The 21,709-nt window shown below is 49.4% G+C and overlaps 1 protein-coding gene across 6 annotated transcripts in view; it reads left to right on the forward strand.

The window, feature by feature from the left end:
* CFAP65 (cilia and flagella associated protein 65) overlaps nucleotides 1–20,032 on the forward strand; it is a 33,544-nt gene extending 13,512 nt beyond the window's left edge. For 4 of the 6 annotated variants that reach the window (XM_074595683.1, XM_074595686.1, XM_074595684.1 and 1 more), the window contains 18 exons: nucleotides 451–616; nucleotides 1,195–1,323; nucleotides 2,209–2,434; nucleotides 3,159–3,287; nucleotides 3,607–3,783; nucleotides 4,436–4,502; nucleotides 8,377–8,487; nucleotides 9,273–9,461; nucleotides 10,233–10,391; nucleotides 11,742–11,885; nucleotides 12,325–12,441; nucleotides 13,054–13,191; nucleotides 13,764–13,829; nucleotides 15,522–15,736; nucleotides 16,095–16,244; nucleotides 17,723–18,016; nucleotides 18,684–18,821; nucleotides 19,493–20,032. In XM_074595683.1, the coding sequence (XP_074451784.1) occupies nucleotides 451–616; nucleotides 1,195–1,323; nucleotides 2,209–2,434; nucleotides 3,159–3,287; nucleotides 3,607–3,783; nucleotides 4,436–4,502; nucleotides 8,377–8,487; nucleotides 9,273–9,461; nucleotides 10,233–10,391; nucleotides 11,742–11,885; nucleotides 12,325–12,441; nucleotides 13,054–13,191; nucleotides 13,764–13,829; nucleotides 15,522–15,736; nucleotides 16,095–16,244; nucleotides 17,723–18,016; nucleotides 18,684–18,821; nucleotides 19,493–19,529 (2,652 nt within the window). In that variant the 3' untranslated portion in view covers nucleotides 19,530–20,032. Of the gene's footprint in view, nucleotides 1–450; nucleotides 617–1,194; nucleotides 1,324–2,208; nucleotides 2,435–3,158; nucleotides 3,288–3,606; nucleotides 3,784–4,435; nucleotides 4,503–8,376; nucleotides 8,488–9,272; nucleotides 9,462–10,232; nucleotides 10,392–11,741; nucleotides 11,886–12,324; nucleotides 12,442–13,053; nucleotides 13,192–13,763; nucleotides 14,598–15,521; nucleotides 15,737–16,094; nucleotides 16,245–17,722; nucleotides 18,017–18,683; nucleotides 18,822–19,492 lie in introns of those variants that run through there. The other 2 variants (XM_074595685.1, XR_012588463.1) reach the window with 2 other exon arrangements.
* The last annotated feature ends 1,677 nt before the right edge of the window (nucleotides 20,033–21,709 follow it).

Consider the following 21,709-nt stretch of genomic DNA (forward strand, 5'->3'; position numbering starts at 1 on the left):
TGCTGGCAGGTTTCTTAAGGAACCAGAGCTAAATAAAATAATACTCTGTAAGCCATTGCCCCATGTCAATCACATTGTACAGATGCGTGGGAATGTCTTAGAGGTATTTAGTCACTATAAATTGTATGCAAGTGGATGAGCAGTCAAGAGAGAGGGGGACTGATTGCAGTCATGGAGGGACCGGCAGACATATCTCAGCCCTTGTCCCAAGTGCAGCTGACCAGCTATTGTCTTCACAGCCCTGAATGTGCTGCATCCTACCCAGCAAGAAGCCTAAATAACAGCAGGAAAAAGCATTTGGAGGAGGGATTGAGCCCCTTGCAGCCCTGTTCCAATATCTCCCAGGGCATGCCAGATCCTACACAAAGTAGGGAGCCCTTTGCACTGCACTGTTGTCGATCAACACTCGACGTGTAACAGTGACCTTTGCACGGTGGGTTTGAATTCCAGGCACAAAAGGAGCACCTGGACCTTGGAAATATTCTAGTTGGTGACCTGCAAAGCTGCAGCATTGTGCTGCTAAATGATGGGATCTGTTCTCTGAAGTACATCCTCAGCGTGGAACAACTGATCACCAGGCCTTGTGACCCCGAGGAGGTCTGCAGTGATCCACTGGGTACTGTAAGGAAATTAGCATAGGATGGGGCCTTGGCCTTCTCCTCTTTTCTGCAAAATCATCATAGCATGAACTCAGAGGTTGGGCTGCTTGCTGGCTAGCTTGCATTGATTCTCGTAAGTGCCTTAAGGTGTCTGTTCCTTTGCTTAGGGATTTGCTACAGGTGATTCTTCTATCTCACTGGAAAAAGCGTAATGCAAAGCCTGACAATTGAAGTTAGACCAATTTGGACCTTGAAATAAGATGCAATTTCCCAGCAGAGGAGGGAGCTGAATAAAGCTTTCCAGAAGAAATGGTGGCGTGCACCCTTAGCGGCCTTTCTAGAGGACCTCCTCTGGGGAAGCTCCCTGCTCTTTTCCTGCCAAAGGCAAGCTGGGTAATCCCAATGAGCTGCCTTATGGTTGTAGTCTGGGAATCCCAACTTCAACACCTGGAGCTGATCCTAGTGATTAGGCATGGGAAGGTGGGGGAGGGGGCAGGCAGTGCAGGTAGGCTTGGGAAGCTGTGTGCTGAACACACATGTAGCGTAAGAGAGATCAGTGGTGCCAAGAGCTCATACCATCTCTTTTCTCCTACAGCTCTAGAGCTGGAACACTCCAGAGGAACAGTTGCCGCAAGGTCAAAAGCTTTTGTCCGAATAACTGTCAGGCCAGCCCGTCGGCTGCATTATACCTGGTCAATCAAATATGCTATTTGCACCCCTACAGGTGAGAGATGAGTATTTTGGGAAAATCATTCCCTCCCAACCAAATAAACCATGCTGTAACAGGCTGAGCTGCACAGTGCCCAGTGTATGAGTCCTGCCTGAAGAAATCCCTGTGCTAAACAATTCACCAGAGCCAGATCCTATGTGCTGTCTCCTTTTTGCAGCACCTTTTGGGGTTAGATATGATTGAGCCATGAGGCACAGACAGAGCGAGCTCCAAGTTTCCTGTTGCTGTGGTCACAAGATTCCCTGCTCCTCTGCATGGTCATGGCCTTTTACGATGTGTCCTGAAACGTATTCTGAGAACTTCATGCAACCAGTCCCATGCAATTGGGGTCCTTTTTGCAGATCCGGATTGGTCCCTGTCTGAGAAAGAATGCAGTGTAACTAGAAAAGCATGGAGAGGAATAATAGGGATGTTCAGAGGTGAGGAACAGTATTTGTACAAGAGAAGACTAGGTAGATGAGGAGTTTCCAGCTTGGAAAGGTCAGAATGGCAATGCCACATGAATGGTACGGAAAAGACAAGATATAAAGAACTATTTGTGACTTTTCAGTGTGAAAACAAGGGGCAATTCATAAAATGGCTAGGCTGTAGCCTTAAGTCAAAAAATGGTGTTTTCACATTGTGCAGAAGTAAACTCTGTAAATACACTGCTTAAAAGCACCACATTCATAGTCTTTTGGTGATCGCTAAATGCAGGAGTCAAGGTACAACTAGAAGTCAGTGGTTTAGAGGTTTTCAGAAGCTGCCAAAAAAAAAGACTGTTTACAGGTCCTGTTCTTTCTTTCTTTGGTCTGGGTAGGGCTCTCTCTATTTTGCTGGCCCAGACAGCTGCCCCTTAATGGTGTGTGACTACTTTTTGGTGTTTCTTTCACTCCCAAGCCACAGATCTTGTGAGCACAAAAGAGGAGCAGCAGCCCCTCTGCTGCATCATAGCAACAGGCGTCTACCCAACTTTCTGCATCGCAGATGCCTGTTCAGCAGGCAGCGCCAGCGGTATCAGCAAGTTGCACCTCTGGAGGCTCTTTTCCTTGGACACACTGAATGAATACTTGGAGCAAGACCCAACTCCCAGTGAGCTCACCTACAGAGTTCCCACAAGGCACAGGTGAGATGAGGAGGTGGCTCAGAGGATCTTTCAGTCCCTCACACAAGCCAGCTTCTCTGCTTACCCTCACTAGAGAGGAGTCACAGAAACAAAGAATCATCTAATTGCATAGGACCTCTAAAAGTCTCTGGTGTAACCCCTTGCACAAAGCAGGGACAATTAGATCAGGTTGCTCAGGTCCTTAATTTCCAATTCAATGATGAATATCTCCAAGGATGAAGAAACTACAGCTTATCTGGACACCTGATTCCAGTGTTTGGCCACTTCGTGGTAAAAACTTTTTTGCCTAGTATCTAATTGGAATACTTTGTGTTTCCACTTTTGCAGTTGCCTTCTCTGAGCCCTTGCTTCATAAGGATGAGAAAACCCAGGTCTCTTAGTTGCTCCTTTTAAAGAAAGTGCTACAGCCCTCCGCTGTCTTGTTGACCCTCCACTAGACCTGCTCCAGTATGTCAGTGACTTCCTTGTACTAGGGAGCTGAAAAGAGGCCTCAGCTGAGCAGGACTCTCAGAGCCTCCATCTATGCCACTAACTCTCACTAGGCATATATAAAAAAACCGTACAAAATCCAAAAGCCTTCCTTACACCCAAAAGGGCCGACAACATAAGGTCAGAGAAGAACTATAAAGAAGAGAGCCAGCGTAGAATGACCCTTTCTCCCTTCAAGCCCTGCCAACCCTTCCTCCTGTCTAAACTTAATCTCTTCTTTCTCTTCTGTGACCAGCACATGCTTGATCCCCCCAGTGTACACCCCGCTTCTCCTGGACTTCAACTTTGGAGCTGCCCCAATAGGCTCAGAACCTACCCTTGTGATGCTCCTGCTGGTGAACAAGGGTGTTGTGCCTGTGGAGTGGTAAGTGGTGCTTGCTGGAGCACAGCCTTCTTTCTGGGGTCTGTCTGGGGATATGAAAATGCTCACAGGGGCCGTGAGACATTTGTAAATTAGTAGGGTGGATTTTGTAGGTGCAGCTTGTGTTGTGGAGCTGCGACTGAGATCTGTTGGTCGGTCTGAAGGAGAAACAAGCAAGGGATGGCAGACAGTTCTGCAGATCAGATCTAATGAAACATGATGTGTCCACCAGCTGGGCTAAGCCTGGCTGGACTGAACATGCTGGCCATGGCCCTGGGAAAGTTGTGTGTCCCAGTTGCTGACCAGCTGACTGGTTCCCTAGGGCCTTCTTATTTCCTTCTGATCAGAAGATGGACATTGAGCACTGGGCAGAGGATGCTGAGTTTACTCCCTATGAGCTGCATCAGATGAGAATTCAAGATAACCAGCTCTTCAGTGTTTCCCCAAAGTCAGGGAAACTTCTTCCAGGACAGGAGGAATCAGTCCAGCTCTCACACAGGTGACATCAACTACCTGTATTTCGGGGCCTCATGCTGCATGCCGGGACAGCACATGCCATCAGTCCCCTGTGTTTCCATGCTGGATCCTTTTCTTTCACATGGCCCTTGCCCAGCAGAGATTGGGCAAGTAAAAAGTTCCTAAGTATGCCCAGTTTCTGGACCCCCGCAAAGCTTGTCTTCCTTAAGGGTATGTTGTTAGTGTGCTTTAAAACTGCAGCACAAGAGACATTTAGTGTGACATGCTGGGGAGACAAACAGGATGCTGCACTTCCCATGTTTTTGGCTATAGAGTGATATTCTTATTTCTGTCATCTACTAGAGCTGTTAGCCCTTGTGTGCCTGTGGAGGTTATGAAGAAAGCTGAACACAACCCCTTTCATAGCAGATCTGATCTGTGAAGTACTGGCATTTCAAATGGTGTTGGCCTAGAAACTTGGGTCCCTAAATTGGTGTATGAGTAAAATTAACATTGCATCAATTGTTCCCGCCCAAACACAACTGTCCCCCTCCCTCTCTCAGTGGCCCTTACGCAACAGTGACTCTTTAGCTGGGAAGTGAGTTGTCTCTAATGTATTGTGTGACCCTGATTCTATCATCCTGGGCACAAGGTGCATTTCTAATGTTTTCCTCTCTCTCCTCTTTCCCTGCTAGACATGATTTCATTGGCACTGATCACCTCCCTGTCCTGCTGAAGATTTCCTACGGCCATGAGATTCTGGTAAGATACCTGCTATCTCTTGCTTCTGTTTGCAGAACAGCAGCAGGTAGGAACTGAATTACAAGGGGTTTTCCCCAGGAGCTGCAAGACGTGCAGGGGGCTGTGGCCTTCCCCTGGAATCTACACTGGCCAGACAGGCACAGGGCCAAGCAGAGACATAAAACCAGCATCCTGACAAACTCATGGTTCCAGCATGGTGTGATGTGGCACTGCATTGGCTAAATGGCCCTTGGATGTAGCATCTGCTGGTTTTCCCAGCAAGGTTGTTCGGTTTTTTTATTGTTATTATTAACCTTTTTATTTTATTGGTGGTGTTAGTGCAGAATTGCTTCCTCCTCCAAGTCCAAAACAGCCCTCCTGGGTTTTACAGTCCCTGTGTGCTTTCCACACTCAAGTATATCTCATGGACACGATTTCTGTGCTTGCTTCCCTGCATTTCATCTGCCTCACCATGAGTTCTTCCTCACAGTGATCCGGGAGTTCAGCTCTGCAGCCCATCCGATTTCTCTCATATGCAGCTTTCCTGAATCTCTTCATCTCATCAGCTCTCTATGCTCATCAAAACCCCCTGGAAAGCGCTTTTCCCAAAAGTACTACATAGGGACATACATGCTAGCAAAGCATTGGCAGAGCATCCTCCACCTCTGGAGGTATGGAGGCAGCTGCTTCCCCAGGCCCAGAAGGTACTCCCTGCGTTCCTGGTTGGCTGTTCCCGCTGCAGCCCTGATGCCTTTGTCTACACACCTATTTCTCCTTGCCAATGGTGGAGGAGGTTCCTACTCATTCTTCCTGCTTCGCTGCTTGCTAAAGCATCCCAGAGCTGATCTGTGGTGTGTTTTCCCTGAGTATTTCCTCAGGCTTGGAACTAATTTCTCTCTCTCCCCCTCTCTAAAACTGTCAGTTAGAGTCAAAGTCACCTTGTGCTCTGCCGGGCACAGCTCATGCCCGGCTGAGCTGTCCAGTCTGTCTCTGAAGTTTCCTATGAGACCATTGTGTTCACACATCTCTTTTATTTTTCTTTTCTTTCAGGACTGTTGTCAGCTGAAAATCCAACCCTTTGACCAAGCTGTTCAAACAGTGGCTTAACTGTGCCTTCCCTCAAAGCCCTTGGACAGGCTCCCTGTGCTCTGCCTGCCTGGCACAATACTGAGAGTGGATGTGAGCGTTTCACCAGCTGGCCAGGGAGGGAATAATAGGCTTTGGAGCACCAGCAGCCTATAGGGCACACATCCTCTCTTGCCACATAGCTTTGGTGGCTATGAGAAACCACCACCCTATCCTCACGCTGTCACTGCAGAGGGGGCTGAAATAGCACAAGAGGCCCTTGAGACAATAAAAGCCCCCTGGGTGCGTTAGAGCTCTGGCAATAGGAGGCCAATCCAGAGACCTGGAGCAGTGCAGGTGGTCACAACCTGCAGGGATGCACAGTGCCAGTACAGAACCGCTAATATCAGAAAGTAAAAATGTCAGAGGCTCCCTTTCTGCAGAGAGGGCAGCGGGTGGGGGGCTGAACGCAGTGTGCCTTCATTCCTTTCAGTCATGGCACACAGAGAGCAGGGCCACCAACCCCCGTGGAAGAGACTGCTCTAGGTGCGCTCATGTGCCGGAGTTGAACAGATCCTCACCTGAGAATCTGGGGAAACGTGCGGAACATATGCTAACCTTAAGGGAAGTAAATGCCATCATGTCACCCCAAAAGTTAACCTTTGGAAATTTGAGATGGCAACAATAAGCAGAGGTGGAGACCATAGGACTGGGATATTGTCTGGTTATTCTGTTAAATTTCAAATTGCCCGGCTTCGGAGTGGTGATGTTAGCCAGCTGCAGGCCAATGTATGATTTTTTGGGGCGTCCAAACACACCTCTCTGATGGCTTTACCCATGTGGACAGATTTTGACCTCCCGCTCCTCTACTTCCCCAACAGAGTCTGTCTGCTTCATCTTCAGGAAGAGCTCCCTCTCCATTACGCCTTCCCCACTCAGTGGCCACCTTTCAGTCCCGAGATGACTAGATTTATAGGTGCTCTGAAGGACCCAGACTGATTTCCTGTTGGCAATTTTTTCTGACTGCGGGATGAAAGTTCTGTAGACTTGTGTGTTACCTACTCCCTTGTGCAGGAGGGAAACGGGGCCTCCCACTGCCTCATGCTCTCACAGGTTGTCCTTTGCCTCATCGCCGTAGCCTGCCTGTAAGAGTGCAGCTGTGACCTTGTTCTCAGAGCTCTGGGATAGTTTGACCAGGCAGAACCTGCAGCCCTCAGCAGTTTTAGTAGGAAAAGCCCAGCTGGCTGCAGGTGTTGCAGGATGAGGTAGGCTGGTTCCCAGAACTCTTTGGAGAGAAAGGCTGAATCCCAGAGAGAATCCCTGAACACACACGATCCATAACCAGGAATTGTTTGCACTTTCCTTCACATCTGCTAATTAGGTGTCATGAGATGTCACCTGCAGCACGTGTTCTCCAGGGAGCTCTCCTCCCTGGGGAATCTGGTGTCTCTGTCCCCTCGTGCTCTAAGTCATTGCTGTGGGACAAAGTCTATGCACTCTGCAAGGAGAATGGATTGCAGCAGGTCTTCATGTTTCTCCATTTGTCCCTTTAACTGAGACACCACTAATTGTCGCATCCTGTGTCTATGGAAACTGATGACAGTTTTAACTCGGCAGTTGTGGTCTGGTGCAATCCAAGTTGGCTTTTTGACCCAAGTAATATAAACGGGTGTTTTACTCCCAAAGCTCAGGAAGGCTCCTGTCACTTTTTCCGTTGCAGTTTGAAAGTGCCAGCCTTTGTCCTCCTCCTATTTTGCATTGCATCTGGCTTGCCGAGGCCCTCAGGAGGCTGAATGCTCATATAGTGCCTTAAAAAGTTCCCACGTGGGACTTTGTTAGCATTGTATTTCTAGTCTTCTCTCCCTCCTCCCTTTGCGTACGGAGCTGAACTGGAATGTGTTGTTTGTAGGAATTGGCATTCTCTGCTCTCGTTTAAGCAACTGATACAGTATCTCCTGCAGGTGTCTGTCCAAGGCATCCGCCTGCCATTGCAAACATCCTCTCCATCTTCTGCATATGCACTTAAAAAATAGCCATACTTTAGGCTTAGCTAATTGTGAATTGCAGCAACTTATCTCCCTTTGGCCCATGCAGAGACATTACTAGTTCTGTGGCTGCTTTACAACCTCTATCTCTAGGTAGACAGCTCAGGGTTGCTTTGTGGTGATCCTGCCCAAAATTATTCATCATGACTCATCTCTAGCTTGATTGCAGTTTTCTAAAATTGCAGAATCCTGTGTCCCTTCCTTCCATGCAATAGCTCTATAAATCTCTCTGCTTTGCTTGCTGTGCCCGGCAGCTGCTCTGCTTAGTAGGATACTGTTGATCATTACTTGATGACTTAAAATTCATCTGGGATCTTGCAGCTTTTGGACTGTTAGACACGTTCTTGGAGCAGGATGTCCTCCAGAGAGAGGACATCCAGATGGTCCTTTCCAAGAGGAGGCCATTACTTACCTAAAATCCTGTCTTTCCAAAGCATTGGCTGTCACACCTGCACACTCTCCTATGTACAGTCCAGACACTTTCATTCATGGAGAATTTCTACCACGTAATTGCAAAAAGAAGCACTGAGTCTGGTACCTGACACAGCAGGGAGAAAAGTGCCACCTTCTCTGAAACAAGATGCAAGTCTTTCAGAGAAGAGCCAACAGTTGAGGAGGCTCCCCATCTCCTTGCTTTTTTCTTTGGACACGCTGTCCTGGTGTTACCAATTTAAATCTGGAGCTGTGTTGGCCTCACATTGCAAAACCCTTCAGAGTCCTTGTGCGGTTGCTGGTGATGGGGCCAAGGCCCTGTGAGAAAGTGACTACATTTCTTTCCACTGTAGCTGAACTTCAGCGGCATGACGGTGGAACAGGACCAGCGGTACATTCATTTTGCATCCACTAAGCACCACTTCGCACCCGTTGCCATTGGGACCTCCCAACCCCCCACGCAGGTGAGTATCCTGGGGCCAAACGCAGCAGCAGTGGAGGGAAGGAGCTAGTGTTACTGTGTCCCAAGGATAGGCAGTGTCTGAGACATTTCCCAGGAAACGGAATGTCCCCACAGGAAAGCAGCACAGCAGAACAACAGACTAGTAGTAGGCAGAGCCTGGAAGTGGCTGCTGAGATGGCAGCAGGGAAAGTACCTCTCACCATCTCCAGTTTGACAAGATTTAGCTTTCACTCTAGCCGGAATGCCTATGAGGTGTGTTGGGGTGTTCCGCTATTCTCTCGTATGGGATCTGAGTGAAAACTTGTCCAGCTGCTCCAGGCACTCTGGGAATAAATCCTAATTAGTTTTTTAGTAAATTAATTAAAGTTCCTTAAACACTTATTCAGCAAAAAGGCATCTTTCATTCTGTTCTGCCTAATTTATTTGGGAAATTAACAAGTCTGAGTTGAATTAAGATCACTTTAATATGAGTGGTTTTGCATTTCAAGTAATCGGCTTTACAGTGATCCCTTTAGCTAATTTGTATTAATTTTCTCTTAGACTGATTTTGCAGGGCACCACTTGGAGAGGCACTGTAGTTATCAATGTACGTGTGTGGCGATAAACCTTCAGCACAGTCTCCTATAAGAACTTCAGTGATAAATCCTGACACTATGAGGTCTCCTCATTCTTAGGAGACAAGCTGACTAATTAATTATTAATGCTTATCATAGTTCTCTGGGGAAGTGTTAACTAGTTCAGCCTGTGCATGGTATAACATCCACTGCTCGCTCTGACTCACTTCAGATTTATGAACTCTACAATGGCGGTTCCATGCCAGTGATGTTTGAGGTTCAGCTGGACAACATTGTGAGGACCCAGGAGAATTTTTGGCATCCTGTGTTTCTCTGCCTAACTCCTAGAGGAGAAATCCCCCCTGGCACAACAGGCCACATTGAGTGGATCTTCTCACCACTGGAAGCTAAAACGTACTTGGTAAGACCCTCGTCATGACTGCCAGAAACAGTTTCTTTCTGTTGTTATATGCCTAAAATTCTTTAGATCTCTTATTGATGGTTGGTCCATGTCATGCTACAGCTGAATTCAGCTCCATTCCTCCAAGAAGCAAAGAGACTTGAGAGCAAATGAGTGGCTCATCTGGTCAGGAAACAGAGCAGATAAATTGTTATCTCCTAAGTTTCTTCTTCCCAAAGACCATATTTCTTCCCTAACCAGAGTCATCCCAGTATATGTTTTTTCAAGGATTAAACAGTGAGCAGGGATATAAACAGTGTCTGATCAGATTTGTGGTTCATTATTTGCCTCCAATAACTTCCACCAAAGAGATTGAAGTCAGTATCTTTTATCATTGCGATGCACACTGCTGCAGCCCTCTGGAAACAGCCTTCCCAAAGACCTCTGTCCTAAGCTGCAGCAGGCAGGCAGGGCCAGCGCTGGAGCACTACTTATTGCCTGACTCTGTGGCGGATGCATGGAAAAATAAATAAATTAAATTTTAAAACTCCAACTTTTTGCTCCAAGAAGGAGTCCCTGTCCATCTTATACAGTAACTGGCTAATGGAATACTTAACCAACTTTCCTGGGTTAGCAGGGAAGATCAAGGCCTGAAAGAGCAAAAGAGACTGGATTTCTCTTCATACACGCGTGTGGTGTATTTAGACCCATCCATTAGCAAGTACACTAGCTTCTTGCATATCTCTCCCAAATATGACTCTGGACTTAAAACTCTTATCTTGTCCAAGGCAGGTTGATGTTCTCATCCACGTCCTGGGGGGAGAATCAGCTCTGATCACCTTCCAGGGAGAAGGCTATGATCCAAATACCATAGGAGCGACTGACACACCCAGCGAAATTTTGTCTCCTTCAGTCTTTCCAGGTTCTACCCAGCTAAATTTGCCTGGACAGGTAAGTCCAGGTATGCTGATATGAGCAATATGATTAGTCCATTTCTGGACATTTCTGTGTGAGAGAGACTGAAATATGCAAGTGGCCCCATCTAGCAGTAGGCTGTGTTGCAGGAGAGTTCATTTGCCACGAGACAGAGCAAGATGTTTCCCTTTCAGCAGATCATCCAGAGCCTGACTCATAAAAGCAGTTGTTCTTAGAGGTGCTTTCCTTCCAGCTTGCTGCTTTCACTGCCATTAGAACCAAAAAGGCTTTAGGGTTTGCTCATGTTCTGAATTTTCTATTAAAAGTTACCCCCCCACCACAGCTACTTCTCTTGTTTGCAGCTACACCATCTTTTTCTTTGGTAATTTATTCACAAAAAGAGCATTCTACTCCTGCCATACCCTGTCAGGGCCTGGCTGACACCATTTCACAGCCAAATGCAGGTGGCACATAACCTGAATGCAGACTGCAGGACAGTCACTAATTCTGGCGCATCCCAAGAAATGCACTTGTTTGACCTGTCGCTGGCTCAGCAGGAGCTTGTTTGGCCTGGCTAGAGCTGGCCTGCCAGCCTGGACAATCTGTTGTTAAACTCAGCCACAGATCCCAGCGTAGTGAATCAGCGTTAAGCAGCATCAGCAGAGGCACACTCCAGGCAGGTAAAGGATTCATCCTGTGCAACATTAGCATGCCTACCTTGGAGCCCAGCCACAGCTACATATGCTCTTTGGCTTCCAGCAGGACCATTGCATTCCTGGGTAAAGCAAAGAGAAGATGATTAAAAATCTGTCTCAGGCTGCCAACGAAGATGCCGTTCCACAGGGCTCTGTTGTCTGTAACCAAGAGTCATTAGCTTCTCTAATGATCAGTGTAATTAATTAGAGTTTGCACCATGCCTGGAGAATGAGACAGACTAGTAGCATACTAGTAGCAAGGTGCAGTAGGAAGCACTTCCCCAAAACTCGCATTCGGGTTCAAGAGGATTTTGCACAAGTACACTCCTCACGCACTTGCTAACTGAAGCAAGAAAAGGCCTGGATTGCAACTGCTGCAGACTGAATCTTGGTGCCACTGGTCCTTTGTGCTCCTGAGATCCTCTCCTCCCCCAGCACCAGCATTACTGTCCATTGCTCACTCAATCCCACTGCAACAGGGCTGTCCTCTTGCTCCAGAGAGTCAGTGTAACCATAGCAAAAATTGGAGAAATACAATACTCCCTCAAGTTGTTAAGATAAAAATAACTAGCTAACGTTATCTATGAATTGCTGGATAACTTAAAGATGACTGTGTGACTGCCCTTCTTCAATGGCCACATCCCATCTTCCCTCACTGCTGTTCCTTCTGGTTTCACATTGCTTCCTGCAGGTAGCCACCTTGTCACACCACAGGATTTGCCTTGGAAATATCCCAGACTACACCAAAGCCACTCAACTTGTCTTTCTCAACAATATCTTGGAGAGTAAGGCTGTTGTGTTTGCCTGGCAGATAAACACCTGTAAAGACAAGAAGGTGAGTCCTTCCTCCTCTTTCCTCTACAGCCTTCTTGCCTATCTCTATTATACCACAAAAGAACTTTCCACTCCATTCGCAACCAGACAATCAGAAAAGAGCCTAGGTAGCTAGCTTTTGTACTAGCTGATAAAAGGAAAGGGGACAGAAAAGTGAAGGCAAGGGTTAGGATAGCGGGGGAAAGACAGGAATTCAGAAGGGGAATCTGAAGACTTCAGTGAGGATACATGAACCTGGATGCAATAATGAGCCTCGGGACCCTGTCCACCAGCAAAGTCCATGGTCGTTCTTTGAATATATCAGCCACACCTCTCTCGTGCCACATACCTCTGAGAAGGGGAGGGAATTCCCACAATCCTCTTTTCTGTGAAGAGAAAGCATATAGGAAGGTCCCAGGACAGTGAAACAGCTCCTCTGTCACTTTTCTTTTTTCCCTCAGGTGTTGCAGATTTCTCCAGAGTCAGGGGTTGTGCAGCCCGGAGAGAGCATCCCTTGCTTCATCACCCTGCAACCTTCAGGGAGTGTTTCCTTCTACAGCATAGATCTGGTGTGTGAGGTGAGACCCAAGAGGTACCTGTGTATTACCATCACCTGCGCATGTCACTGCAGTTCCCAAATGGCTGGCCCCAGCAGTCATCTGCCTGCTGCTTCCAGCTGAAGGAATCCTTCTTTGCTCCGTAATGCCAGCCAGCAATTCTTGTTACTGAAGATACTGAGCTTCATCTCTCCTGATGCTTAACGTGTCTCTCTGTCTGCGTGGCTCACTAGATGAGGTGTAATTTTGCAATGTGTGGCTTTGTGAGTTGAACCCAGCTACTAGAAGTCATGGTTTGAATGGGAGTAGCTTTCAGTGGGTGTCAAGAGACTTAAATATCTGCAAAAATCAAATCTTGCTTCCTTAGTACTAGTCAGGGCACAGACCTGCAAGTAGTGTCCCTCTGGACACTTTCCAGGTGTCCTTTGGCAAGAGATTGTGTCTTCTCTCTATAAGTCGTATAATAGCACTGTTCTCTCCCCTTCCTGTCAGTGGAAGACATGAAAAGGGAGTGGGCTCTGTCTGGGACCTCCTGGAAGGGAGGAATGGGTGACAGGCATGGACTTGAGCCATAAGCTGTTATTTGCATCTCCTTTCTAGCCCTCCTCCCTCCAACCGTGGTTTGCTTCATAGGTATACATCCAGGAGTCCCTGGTTCAGTACGAGAGGGACCTGCAGGAGTGGGAAAGGGAGAAGGAACGGCAGGCTGTGGAATTCACCATCACAGAGAAGGACCTTGGGACTAAGAAGAAGCCAAAGTCACCTACAGCGGTAAGTGCTGCCAGAACTTTACACCAGCTTAGCTCAGCTCAGAAAGAGCAGCCAGGTGTCATCAAGAAGCATTGTTTAAGAAAATCTAAGCAAGTTGATAAGAGGACATGAGGCTCTGTTCTACTCAAGATCTCATAGCTGGTCTGTGGACAGTGGAAAATGAGATCTTGGTTTCTAGCCAAGAACCCTCTTGCACGCTCTTTAACATTGAGAGAGGGAATAGCAGTAGGAAACTAGGAATTACAATTATTTTTCTGATCACCTTACAAGCTCTGAATTTGCAAACAATCATCTGAAATTTGGAAGTGTATGAGAAGCCTTAAGAAAAAAAAAAAAGAAACAACAAAACAGCGGCTGTGGAAACAGATGGTTGGATTTTTAACTATGAATAAACACTGGAGAGAAATGTGTAACACTGGAGAGAAATGTGTGTGAAGAATGGGAGGATGAGATCACTGACTCTCAGCTGGAGCAAAGTAAAACAAAATCCTGGAGTCTTGTTCTACTCCGTATCTTTCCTACACTGTGATTTCTCTTCCTTTTTTTCTTCTCCCCCCCACACCCCTTTTTAGAAGTCATCAGATTCTGCTGAGACAGAAAATCTCCCTGAATCCTCAGCTGTGATCAGGAAATACAAGGTAAGTCAGGCCTGTCTCACCCATAGTAGAATCAAACTGACTGCTTTAGAAAAGACGCAGATGCTGGATATCACAGCGTGGGAGCCTGGACAGAGAGCACAGCAGGATTATTTGTAGCTTCAAGGATTTGGGAGACAGACTGTTTGGAGGAGCCAGAAGAATCAGACTGTCTGGCTGTGTCCTGTGTGCAGTAACTTTCCAGCTGAGGTGAATGGGAAGTGAAATTGGAACCAACGTATACCCGTGACTGGAAAAAAGAGGGAAAGGTTTTGAATAAGCAGAGATGATGTGCATAGGCAGGGCAGTCGGTACCTGGACTGGTTTCACACTGGGGCCAGAATGGGATGTATCCCATGATGGAAAGTGGCAGGACCCTGGCATGACGTGGTGCAGACTTTGCCCTGGCCGATAGAAGGGCTGTGCTCTGTGCCTCAGGAGAAGCTGCAGGCAGGAACTGCCTTTATTTAAGTGTGCAGAAAGTTTTAAAGCTCAATTTGTATGGTTCATCTCGGTTTCCCCTCAAGTTTGCCCAACTGTGTGCGCTGCTGGAAAAGACAGTTTTTCCAGCAGGGGTGGCAAGGTGTGAGACGAAGTCCCAGTGAATGCTCTGCAGAACTGCCTGGGCCCAAAGGCAGAACCACGCTGCGTCTACAGCCATCGGCAGCACGTGCTGTGGGAATGAGAGGGCTTGTGGACAACCAGCTAACCCAAGGTGTGGAAGGGTTAAGAGGAGCTGACATGAGGCTGGGCCTGAGCACATTGACGCAGGTAGGAGGCATAACTTGTTATCTCAGGACTGCCACCATAGTAAGGCTGTAGCAGTGCTCGTGGGACACTGCAGAGTGCCTCTGCGTGCCCTACACTGTCCTGTGTGAGGGTATCAGCTCAGGGCAGCTCTAGCTTGGACTGTCTGCCCTGTGCTGTTAGGTGTGATCAGTGATGCAGGTCGAGACATTCACTGGGATGAACATAAGGATTGTTGGGGAAAAGTAAAAAGTTTCTTTTAGTCCTCTAGGGTTTTGGCTCCTAGTGACAATTTGGAGCCTGTAATAACCTGCTGTGTCTGTGTCAGGAGCGGTGAAGGCCTCTGGCCTTATTCCCAGGGGCTGGACAACTATATCTCAAAGGTCACTGAAGTCCTGTGATGCCTGAGGGCTTCTCCAGAGCTGGGTGGTGTCCTTCTGGCCCAGGCTCCTGGACTACTCCTGTCTTAAGAAACTTCCCCCAGACTGACTTCTGGTAATGCAACCCCAAACTGGCCCATGTAGTGTGGATGGAGTCAATTCCAGATTGCCGTCTGGGCTCAGAGGGCAATTTCCACATGCATTCCTGCACATCCCTTCTCCCACAGCCTTTCCAGTGTGCTCAGAAGAGCAGAGATGATCTCCCGGAGTTCCTCAGGGATGGATTGGAGTACAACAGCCCTGAGTGCCCTGGGGAGACCCTGAAGCCTTGCTGACACTCGGGGCTGTCACATTAGGCAGTGAGGGAATGGACCTGATTTCCAGTATGGCCACTCCTGCCTGATAGCGGTACTGCAGCGCCAAGATTATTTTGACGCTGTCTCCTGTCTGGGGTCTGGTGTCTCTGGCTGCTGTGCTTTCCAGTTCTCATGCCAGTGCTCACACCTACACCAGCCTACCTGTAGCCAGAGAAACAACCAGCTACCTGCCATTTCTTTCTCTCCAACAGACATTACCCCCTATTAAAAACCACCCTATGCCCAATCAGCCAGCTGGACACTTTCAGAGGAGGCTGCTGGTGGACAAAGAAGCCAGCCTGGTGTGGGTCAAACCAGAGCCTCCCAAGCCCATCCTCTTATACCTTGCTGTGACAGCCAGGTCCTACTCTACCGAGGACTTCCTCAGCAACTTCACCTCAGAATTCCCCAAATACTTCTTGTCCCGGTAAGACATCCAGCTTTTTGGATTGGCATCTTCATCTGAGCCAGGGCTGCCCATGCTGTGATATGCATTGTACTTAGACCTCTGCTCTGCTCCTCTCCAGTGCCTCAGTATTAGGCAAGAGGTGCCTCGCTTTCCCCAGCATTAGTTGACATGACCTGTTTCTCTCCCCACTTCAAATGGGAGATGCTGTCAGAGCTCAGTGCTCCTCTCTTATGACAGTGTCCCTGCTGCTGTCACAAATACAGCAGCTCCCACTCTCCGTTGGCCTGTAGTGCTGCTGCTCAGCCAGGGAAGTGCAGGTCTTTGGTAGTTCAGTTCAGTAGTGCTTCCACTGATGGAAAAACTCCTTCTTTCCCAGCCCCTTCAGCAACCAACCCTTGGAGAGCAAGTTTGTGCATGGGAGTAGGGATGGAGACAGGATGGACATGGACCCCAAATGGCTGTCTCTGGCTGCTGCTTCCAAACAGGAGTTGCAGATAGCGACTGATGTACTCACAGGTGTCATCAGGTGCGTGTCCCTTCACCCTCACCTCGTTTGGACCCCACATCCTCCAGGGAAGTGCATGCAGCGTGGCCAGCCCTCTGCTAATCCCAGAGGACTCTGTGCACTCCTGCTGCAACAGAATGGGGGATCCAGCTGCCAAAGGCTGCCCTGGAGACTGGGAGCTCAGGAGTCCTGGTGTGACAGTCAAAGGCAGGGTCCTACGCCCCATCTAGGGGCTGAGCCCATCTCTGCATAGTGAACAGTGTCACTGCCCAGGAACCAGGGCACCCTGCCTGCCATGATCTTGGGAACAGGCTGCATTTGGATTCACCTGTTTTCTCTGTCACCTGCAGGAACATAAAGAACCAGTGCTGGGGGGGTGAAGGTAGTTTTCTTAGCTCAAGCCAGCTTGCTGCCTCCCTTAGGCCCAGAAAGCAAGAAGGGACAGACTAAACATTGACATCAGTCAGGGTTTTCCTCTGATTTGTACTCTCTGGGTCTGTATTGGGACCAGTACTATTCAATATCTTCATCGATGACATAGACAGTGGGATCAAGTGCACTCTTGCAGACAACACTAAGTTGACTGGTGCAGTTGACATGCCTGAGGGACAGGATGCCATCCAGAGGGACCTGGACAGCCTTGAGAAATGGGCCTGTGTGAACCTCGTGAGGTTCAACAAGGCCAAGTGCACTTGGATTGAGGCAACCCCTGGTATCAACATTGGTTGGGGGATGAAGAAATTGAGAGTTGCCCTGTCAAGAAGGACTTGGGGATACTGGTGAATGAAAAGCTGGACATGAGCCAACAATGTGTGCTCGCAGTCTAGAAAGCCAACTGTATCCTGGGCTGCATCGAAAGAAGCGTGGCCAGCAGATCAAGGGAGGGGATTGTGCCCCTCTGCTCCACTCAGGTGAGACCCCTCCTGGAGTACTGCGTACAGCTCTGGAGCCCTCAGTACAGGAAAGACATGGACCTGTTGAAGCGAGTCCAGAAGAGGGCCACCAAAATGATCAGAGGGCTGGAGCACCTCTGCTATGAGGACAGGCTTAGAGAGTTGGGATTGTTCAGCCTGGAGAAGGGAAGGCTCTGGGGAGACCTTATTGCAGCCTTTCAGTACTTAAAGGGGGCCTACAGGAGAGATGGGGACAAACTTTTTAGCAGGGCCTGTTGCGACAAGACAAGGGGTGATGGCTTTAAACTAAAAGATGGAAGATTTAGACTAGATATAAGGAAGACATTTTTTACTATGAGGGTGGTGAAGCACTGGCACAGGTTTCCCAGAGAGGTGGTAGATGTCCCATTCCTGGAAACATTCACGGTCAGGTTGGAGGGGGCTCTGAGCAACCTGATCTAGTTGAAGATGTCCCCCCTTGTTGCAGGGGAGGTTGAACTATATAACCTTTAAAGGTCCCTTCCAACCCAAACTATTCTATGATCCTCTGAGGTCATTACAGATATCTGATTTGCTGGGACTCATCCCTTATTTTCTTCCTCCCAGAGGCCTCTTGGAGAGCACCCAGTTCCATGACGTAGTGAGAAGAAGCCTGGATGAGCCCATTCCATATTTCTCCCAGTTCTGGTGTGAAGAATCAGCAGAGCTCCAGGATGGGAGAGAGTGGTCCACAGTTCCCTCCAGGGTCTCTGCTTCTCAAGATCTTTACCCTGAGAAAGATGGAGAGAGAAAAGAAATGAGGCAGGAAAACTCTCCCAGCAATGATTTGCTGGAATGTTCGGAGAAGATGAGTGAGATTTTGCACCACGAGCAGTTGAGGGTGCAGGAGATGATGAGCAGGTGAGAAAGAGCTGACATGTAAAAGAGCTGCACAGGCAGGAAAGCCATGGCAGCACACCACCTGGCCAGAAACCCATTTCTGCTTCTGCCTCATAGCATTTCTGGTGGGGTTTTCTGTGTGCTCCGGGTGGAAATTGATGCTAGCCCACCTAGCCACCCTCTCCTGAGCCTGACTTGTGAAGAGTGCAGGTTTGCTGTGTCTTGGGGCTGAGCCCTGGGCAGTGATGCTGGTGGTGAGTCAAGTCTGCTTTGTGCTCAGACACTCCTGGCTGTATGAGACGTTGGAGTGCAGTGGGTGCTTGCCTTACCTTTTATTTTTACTCCAGTATTTCATCACCTTCCATTTGCTGTGGCTACGCCCCTGCACACTGATACAGGCCATGAGCGTAAGCACAAATACTAACTACAGCACAGCTTGGAGGGAGAAATCAGTAAAACCGCAGTCACCCAGTTCTGTCTGAGGTCAGGGCCTGACGGCAGCTGGTGGCAGTTCTGGGAGAAAGGTCAGCACCCCATTGCTCAAGCCGTTGGTTCATTGGCCCCAATGTGTAGGAAACAGTGTGTGCTCCACTGCTGTGTCTGATGTGTCCTGGGAGGAGTCACAGCAAGCAGCCTGCCTTATCTGCTTTCTGATAGCTGTCCTCTGCTTGTACTTTTGTCCCTCCAGGCAGCCGGCCTTTGGGACCCTGGTGGTGCAGGTCCTGGAAAACACGCTGCAGAACATCCTGATCGAAGCCAGCCGCGGGGAGGTGGTGCTGACAGCCCGGCCCAGGGTCATTGCTCTACCCCCCAGCCCTTCCCGAAGGTAGCAGAGTGTATCTGTGCTGTGGCAGGGGACAGGACCTGTCCTTAATATCTCAGGCTGAAGCACAGCCCATTTTCTAGACGACGTGAATTAGCTGTATCACTGCCTATCACTGCCAAGGCTGCCTGTGCAAAAGGGGGAATCCACCCCCAAAGCCTCTGTCCCTTCTTGGCTTGTCCTGAGCCACAGAGTAGAGGTGGTAAAGCTACAGCCTTTCTGTGGACCCGAGACCGTCAGGCAGCTCTGGGGCAGGGCCCTGTGATTGAATGGCTGGCAGATGGGGCTGGCCTGAAGCCCTGGAGGGTGTCTTGGGAAAAGGGGTCCAGAAGCAGGCAACACAGTCCCTGATAACAGAAAGGGGGCAAAGCTTTTATGGGCCATGATGGTGGGTGTGGGACCTAGTTAGGTTGAGGGAATCGCCACTGGTGGGGAGGCGGACTTGGAGCTGAGAGCAAAGCATGCGGATTTGCCCCAGCTTGGGGAGAAGTGCAGGGAGATAGGATTAGGGAGGATAGGAGAGAGTTCTTGGATGGAGACATCATCTCCAGAGCTATCTTGTCTAGATAGACAATAGGTGTTCCCCGTGATCCCTCAGGGAGGGATGGTTCCCTGGGGGGAGGTGGCAGCAGGCTGCACTCTCCCCACCCCAAATGCAATCTCTTCTTCTTCAGAATTGCCAATCCAGCATCACCACCCTCAAGAGCATAGCTGCTGGGTACTGTGCTGCTTGAGTTCTTCAAGCACATCAACTGACTCCACTCTTCACCCTGTCCTGTGATGGCCAGAGCAACCCTGATCTTCCCACACCATGACCTGAGCTCAGCATGCTGTCTGCCTCTGAGGAGGTACATCCTATTTGTGTCCTCAGCTCCATTTTGAATCCTCTGGCAACTCCACAGCAGAGTTCATGAGATCTCTCCTCTCTGTGGCTGGCCACATCATCGGAGAAGAGCCTTCCTGCGCAACAGGGAACATGTGGACAATCTCTGTGACTGTTCCCACTGCCCCCAGTCTGTACCAGCTGGGAGAGGAGTGGAATGTGCTTTGAAATGTAGCTAAAGAAGGACTAACAGCTGGGCATTGAGGTGCTGAGCCCCTGCTAACATTGGTAGGGGACAGAGTCCTCCCTTCCTTGCTCTGATGGTGGCTGCAGCACCGTCTAGCACACTTGACAGCCTAATAAAAGGAGCTTGGCCTCTGGGCACACGGACACCGGCATGTAACATATGTAATCTATGTATCTGGGTTTGGGAGCACCCTGGAGGAGCTCTCCCCTTTGCAAACTGCAAGGCTGTCACCTGGGGAAGGGGATGTCTAGGGCTCGGGCAGGCTGCGGAAGGGTGTCTCTGTGAAGGAGCGGGGTTTGTCACAGCCGGGAGGTGGCAGTGTTAGTTGTGAGAAACGGCAGGTGCCAGCGCGGAGCTGCCTGCTCCCTGGCAGAGGCTGCGGGGCTGGGCTTGCAGCATATCCCCTCTTCTGCTACGGTCTCTCCTATGCAGGGCTCACCCAGCCACCCTGTTCTGGTGGGGGTGCAGCTGGTGGCCCCCTCCAAACCCTCCTGCCTGTGTTCCCAGTGCTAGCACCCAGCCAACACTGGAGCTGCACCTTCTCCCCTTGCAGCCCAAGAGAAGACCATGCACAAGGACCTGTGGGGGGCTTTTGCCCTGCTGAGCAGAGGGCTGGTACCTGCTGTGCCCGGGGGTGCTGCAGCTCTCCCAGCGCCGCCCCAGTGCTCCCCTCTGTGCAGGAGCCCTGCGTGCGTAACTGTTACTAAGCCCCAGGGCTGAGCTGTTCCTGTTGTCAGAGATACAGCAAGGCACTGCCAGCTCCTGAGCTCAGCCTGTGCCCCTGGGGCCTTCACGTGGGTCCTGGATCCTTCTCAGAAGTGCAGACCCTCTCCTCCGTTCTCAGCTCTCTGGGTGCCAGGTGTCCTATGTCACAGCAGCTTTTCTGTCTTCTTCTGGGCTTTGGCTGAGGCTGAACAGGTGATGGGGTACCACCTCCTTCCTACCCAGCTCAAGGCAGCATCGCGGCAGCTCAGCCTACTTGGGGTGACTCTGCCTGGTCCAGACTCCTCACTAGGATTTGCTCACTACAAATGCTCTGTAGTCCTGTGACAGGCTTCCCAAAGGGGTAACACAGACAGCGACAAGAGCCTTGCCCTTGTCCTAAAGCAGTTTGAATCTATCTGCCTGCAGGAACGCAAGAGCAGCCTGCAGCAGTGCAGATAGGGTCAGTGAGTCTGTCCATCCTCAGACCTGCTCCATGATCTGATGCTCTCTGGACTGCATCACCATTAACTCCTCTGCCTTGTGGGACAGATGGGTCAACGTGGGCAACGCTGGGTGTTGGTCAGGTGTAATACCCAAGAGCAAATAGATGGAGCCTGAGTGCAGACACATGTGAAGGGAATGATTTTTTTTTTGTCATTAAAGCACCTGTCCTCTGTCGTGGTTTGGGCTGGACTGGTCCAATGAAACAACCAACACTCCCCACGCTCCTGTGCTGAACACAGACTGGACCTGGAAGAAGCGGAACTCACGCTGTTCTTGCCTGTTGGAGCACTGTCAGTCGTAAACTCATTTCTCTCATTAGCATCTCTCTAGTGGGGGAGAGCCCTGAGGCAGTGCCTTCTGCATCAGGTGAGTCAGGGAACAAGAAGTTTGAGACCTACCAACACATCTCAGAGAGTAATCTTTCTTCTCCCAGCTCTCTTCAGGGGGTGTGAGATGGTGGTGTGTCACCTCTCTTCTAGGTCCCCTCTGGTGCCTGTCGACCAGAACAGCTCAGCATGCACTAAGCGAAGCCATTAGCAGCCGTCACACACTTTTCCTCTTTTATCTTCATCCTAAATTTAAAATACACCAGGGACAGCCCCTTTCCTGGGT

This window comes from Larus michahellis, chromosome 7 (assembly GCF_964199755.1).
Source record: "Larus michahellis chromosome 7, bLarMic1.1, whole genome shotgun sequence".
In the NCBI taxonomy this organism is placed as follows: Eukaryota; Metazoa; Chordata; class Aves; order Charadriiformes; family Laridae; genus Larus; species Larus michahellis.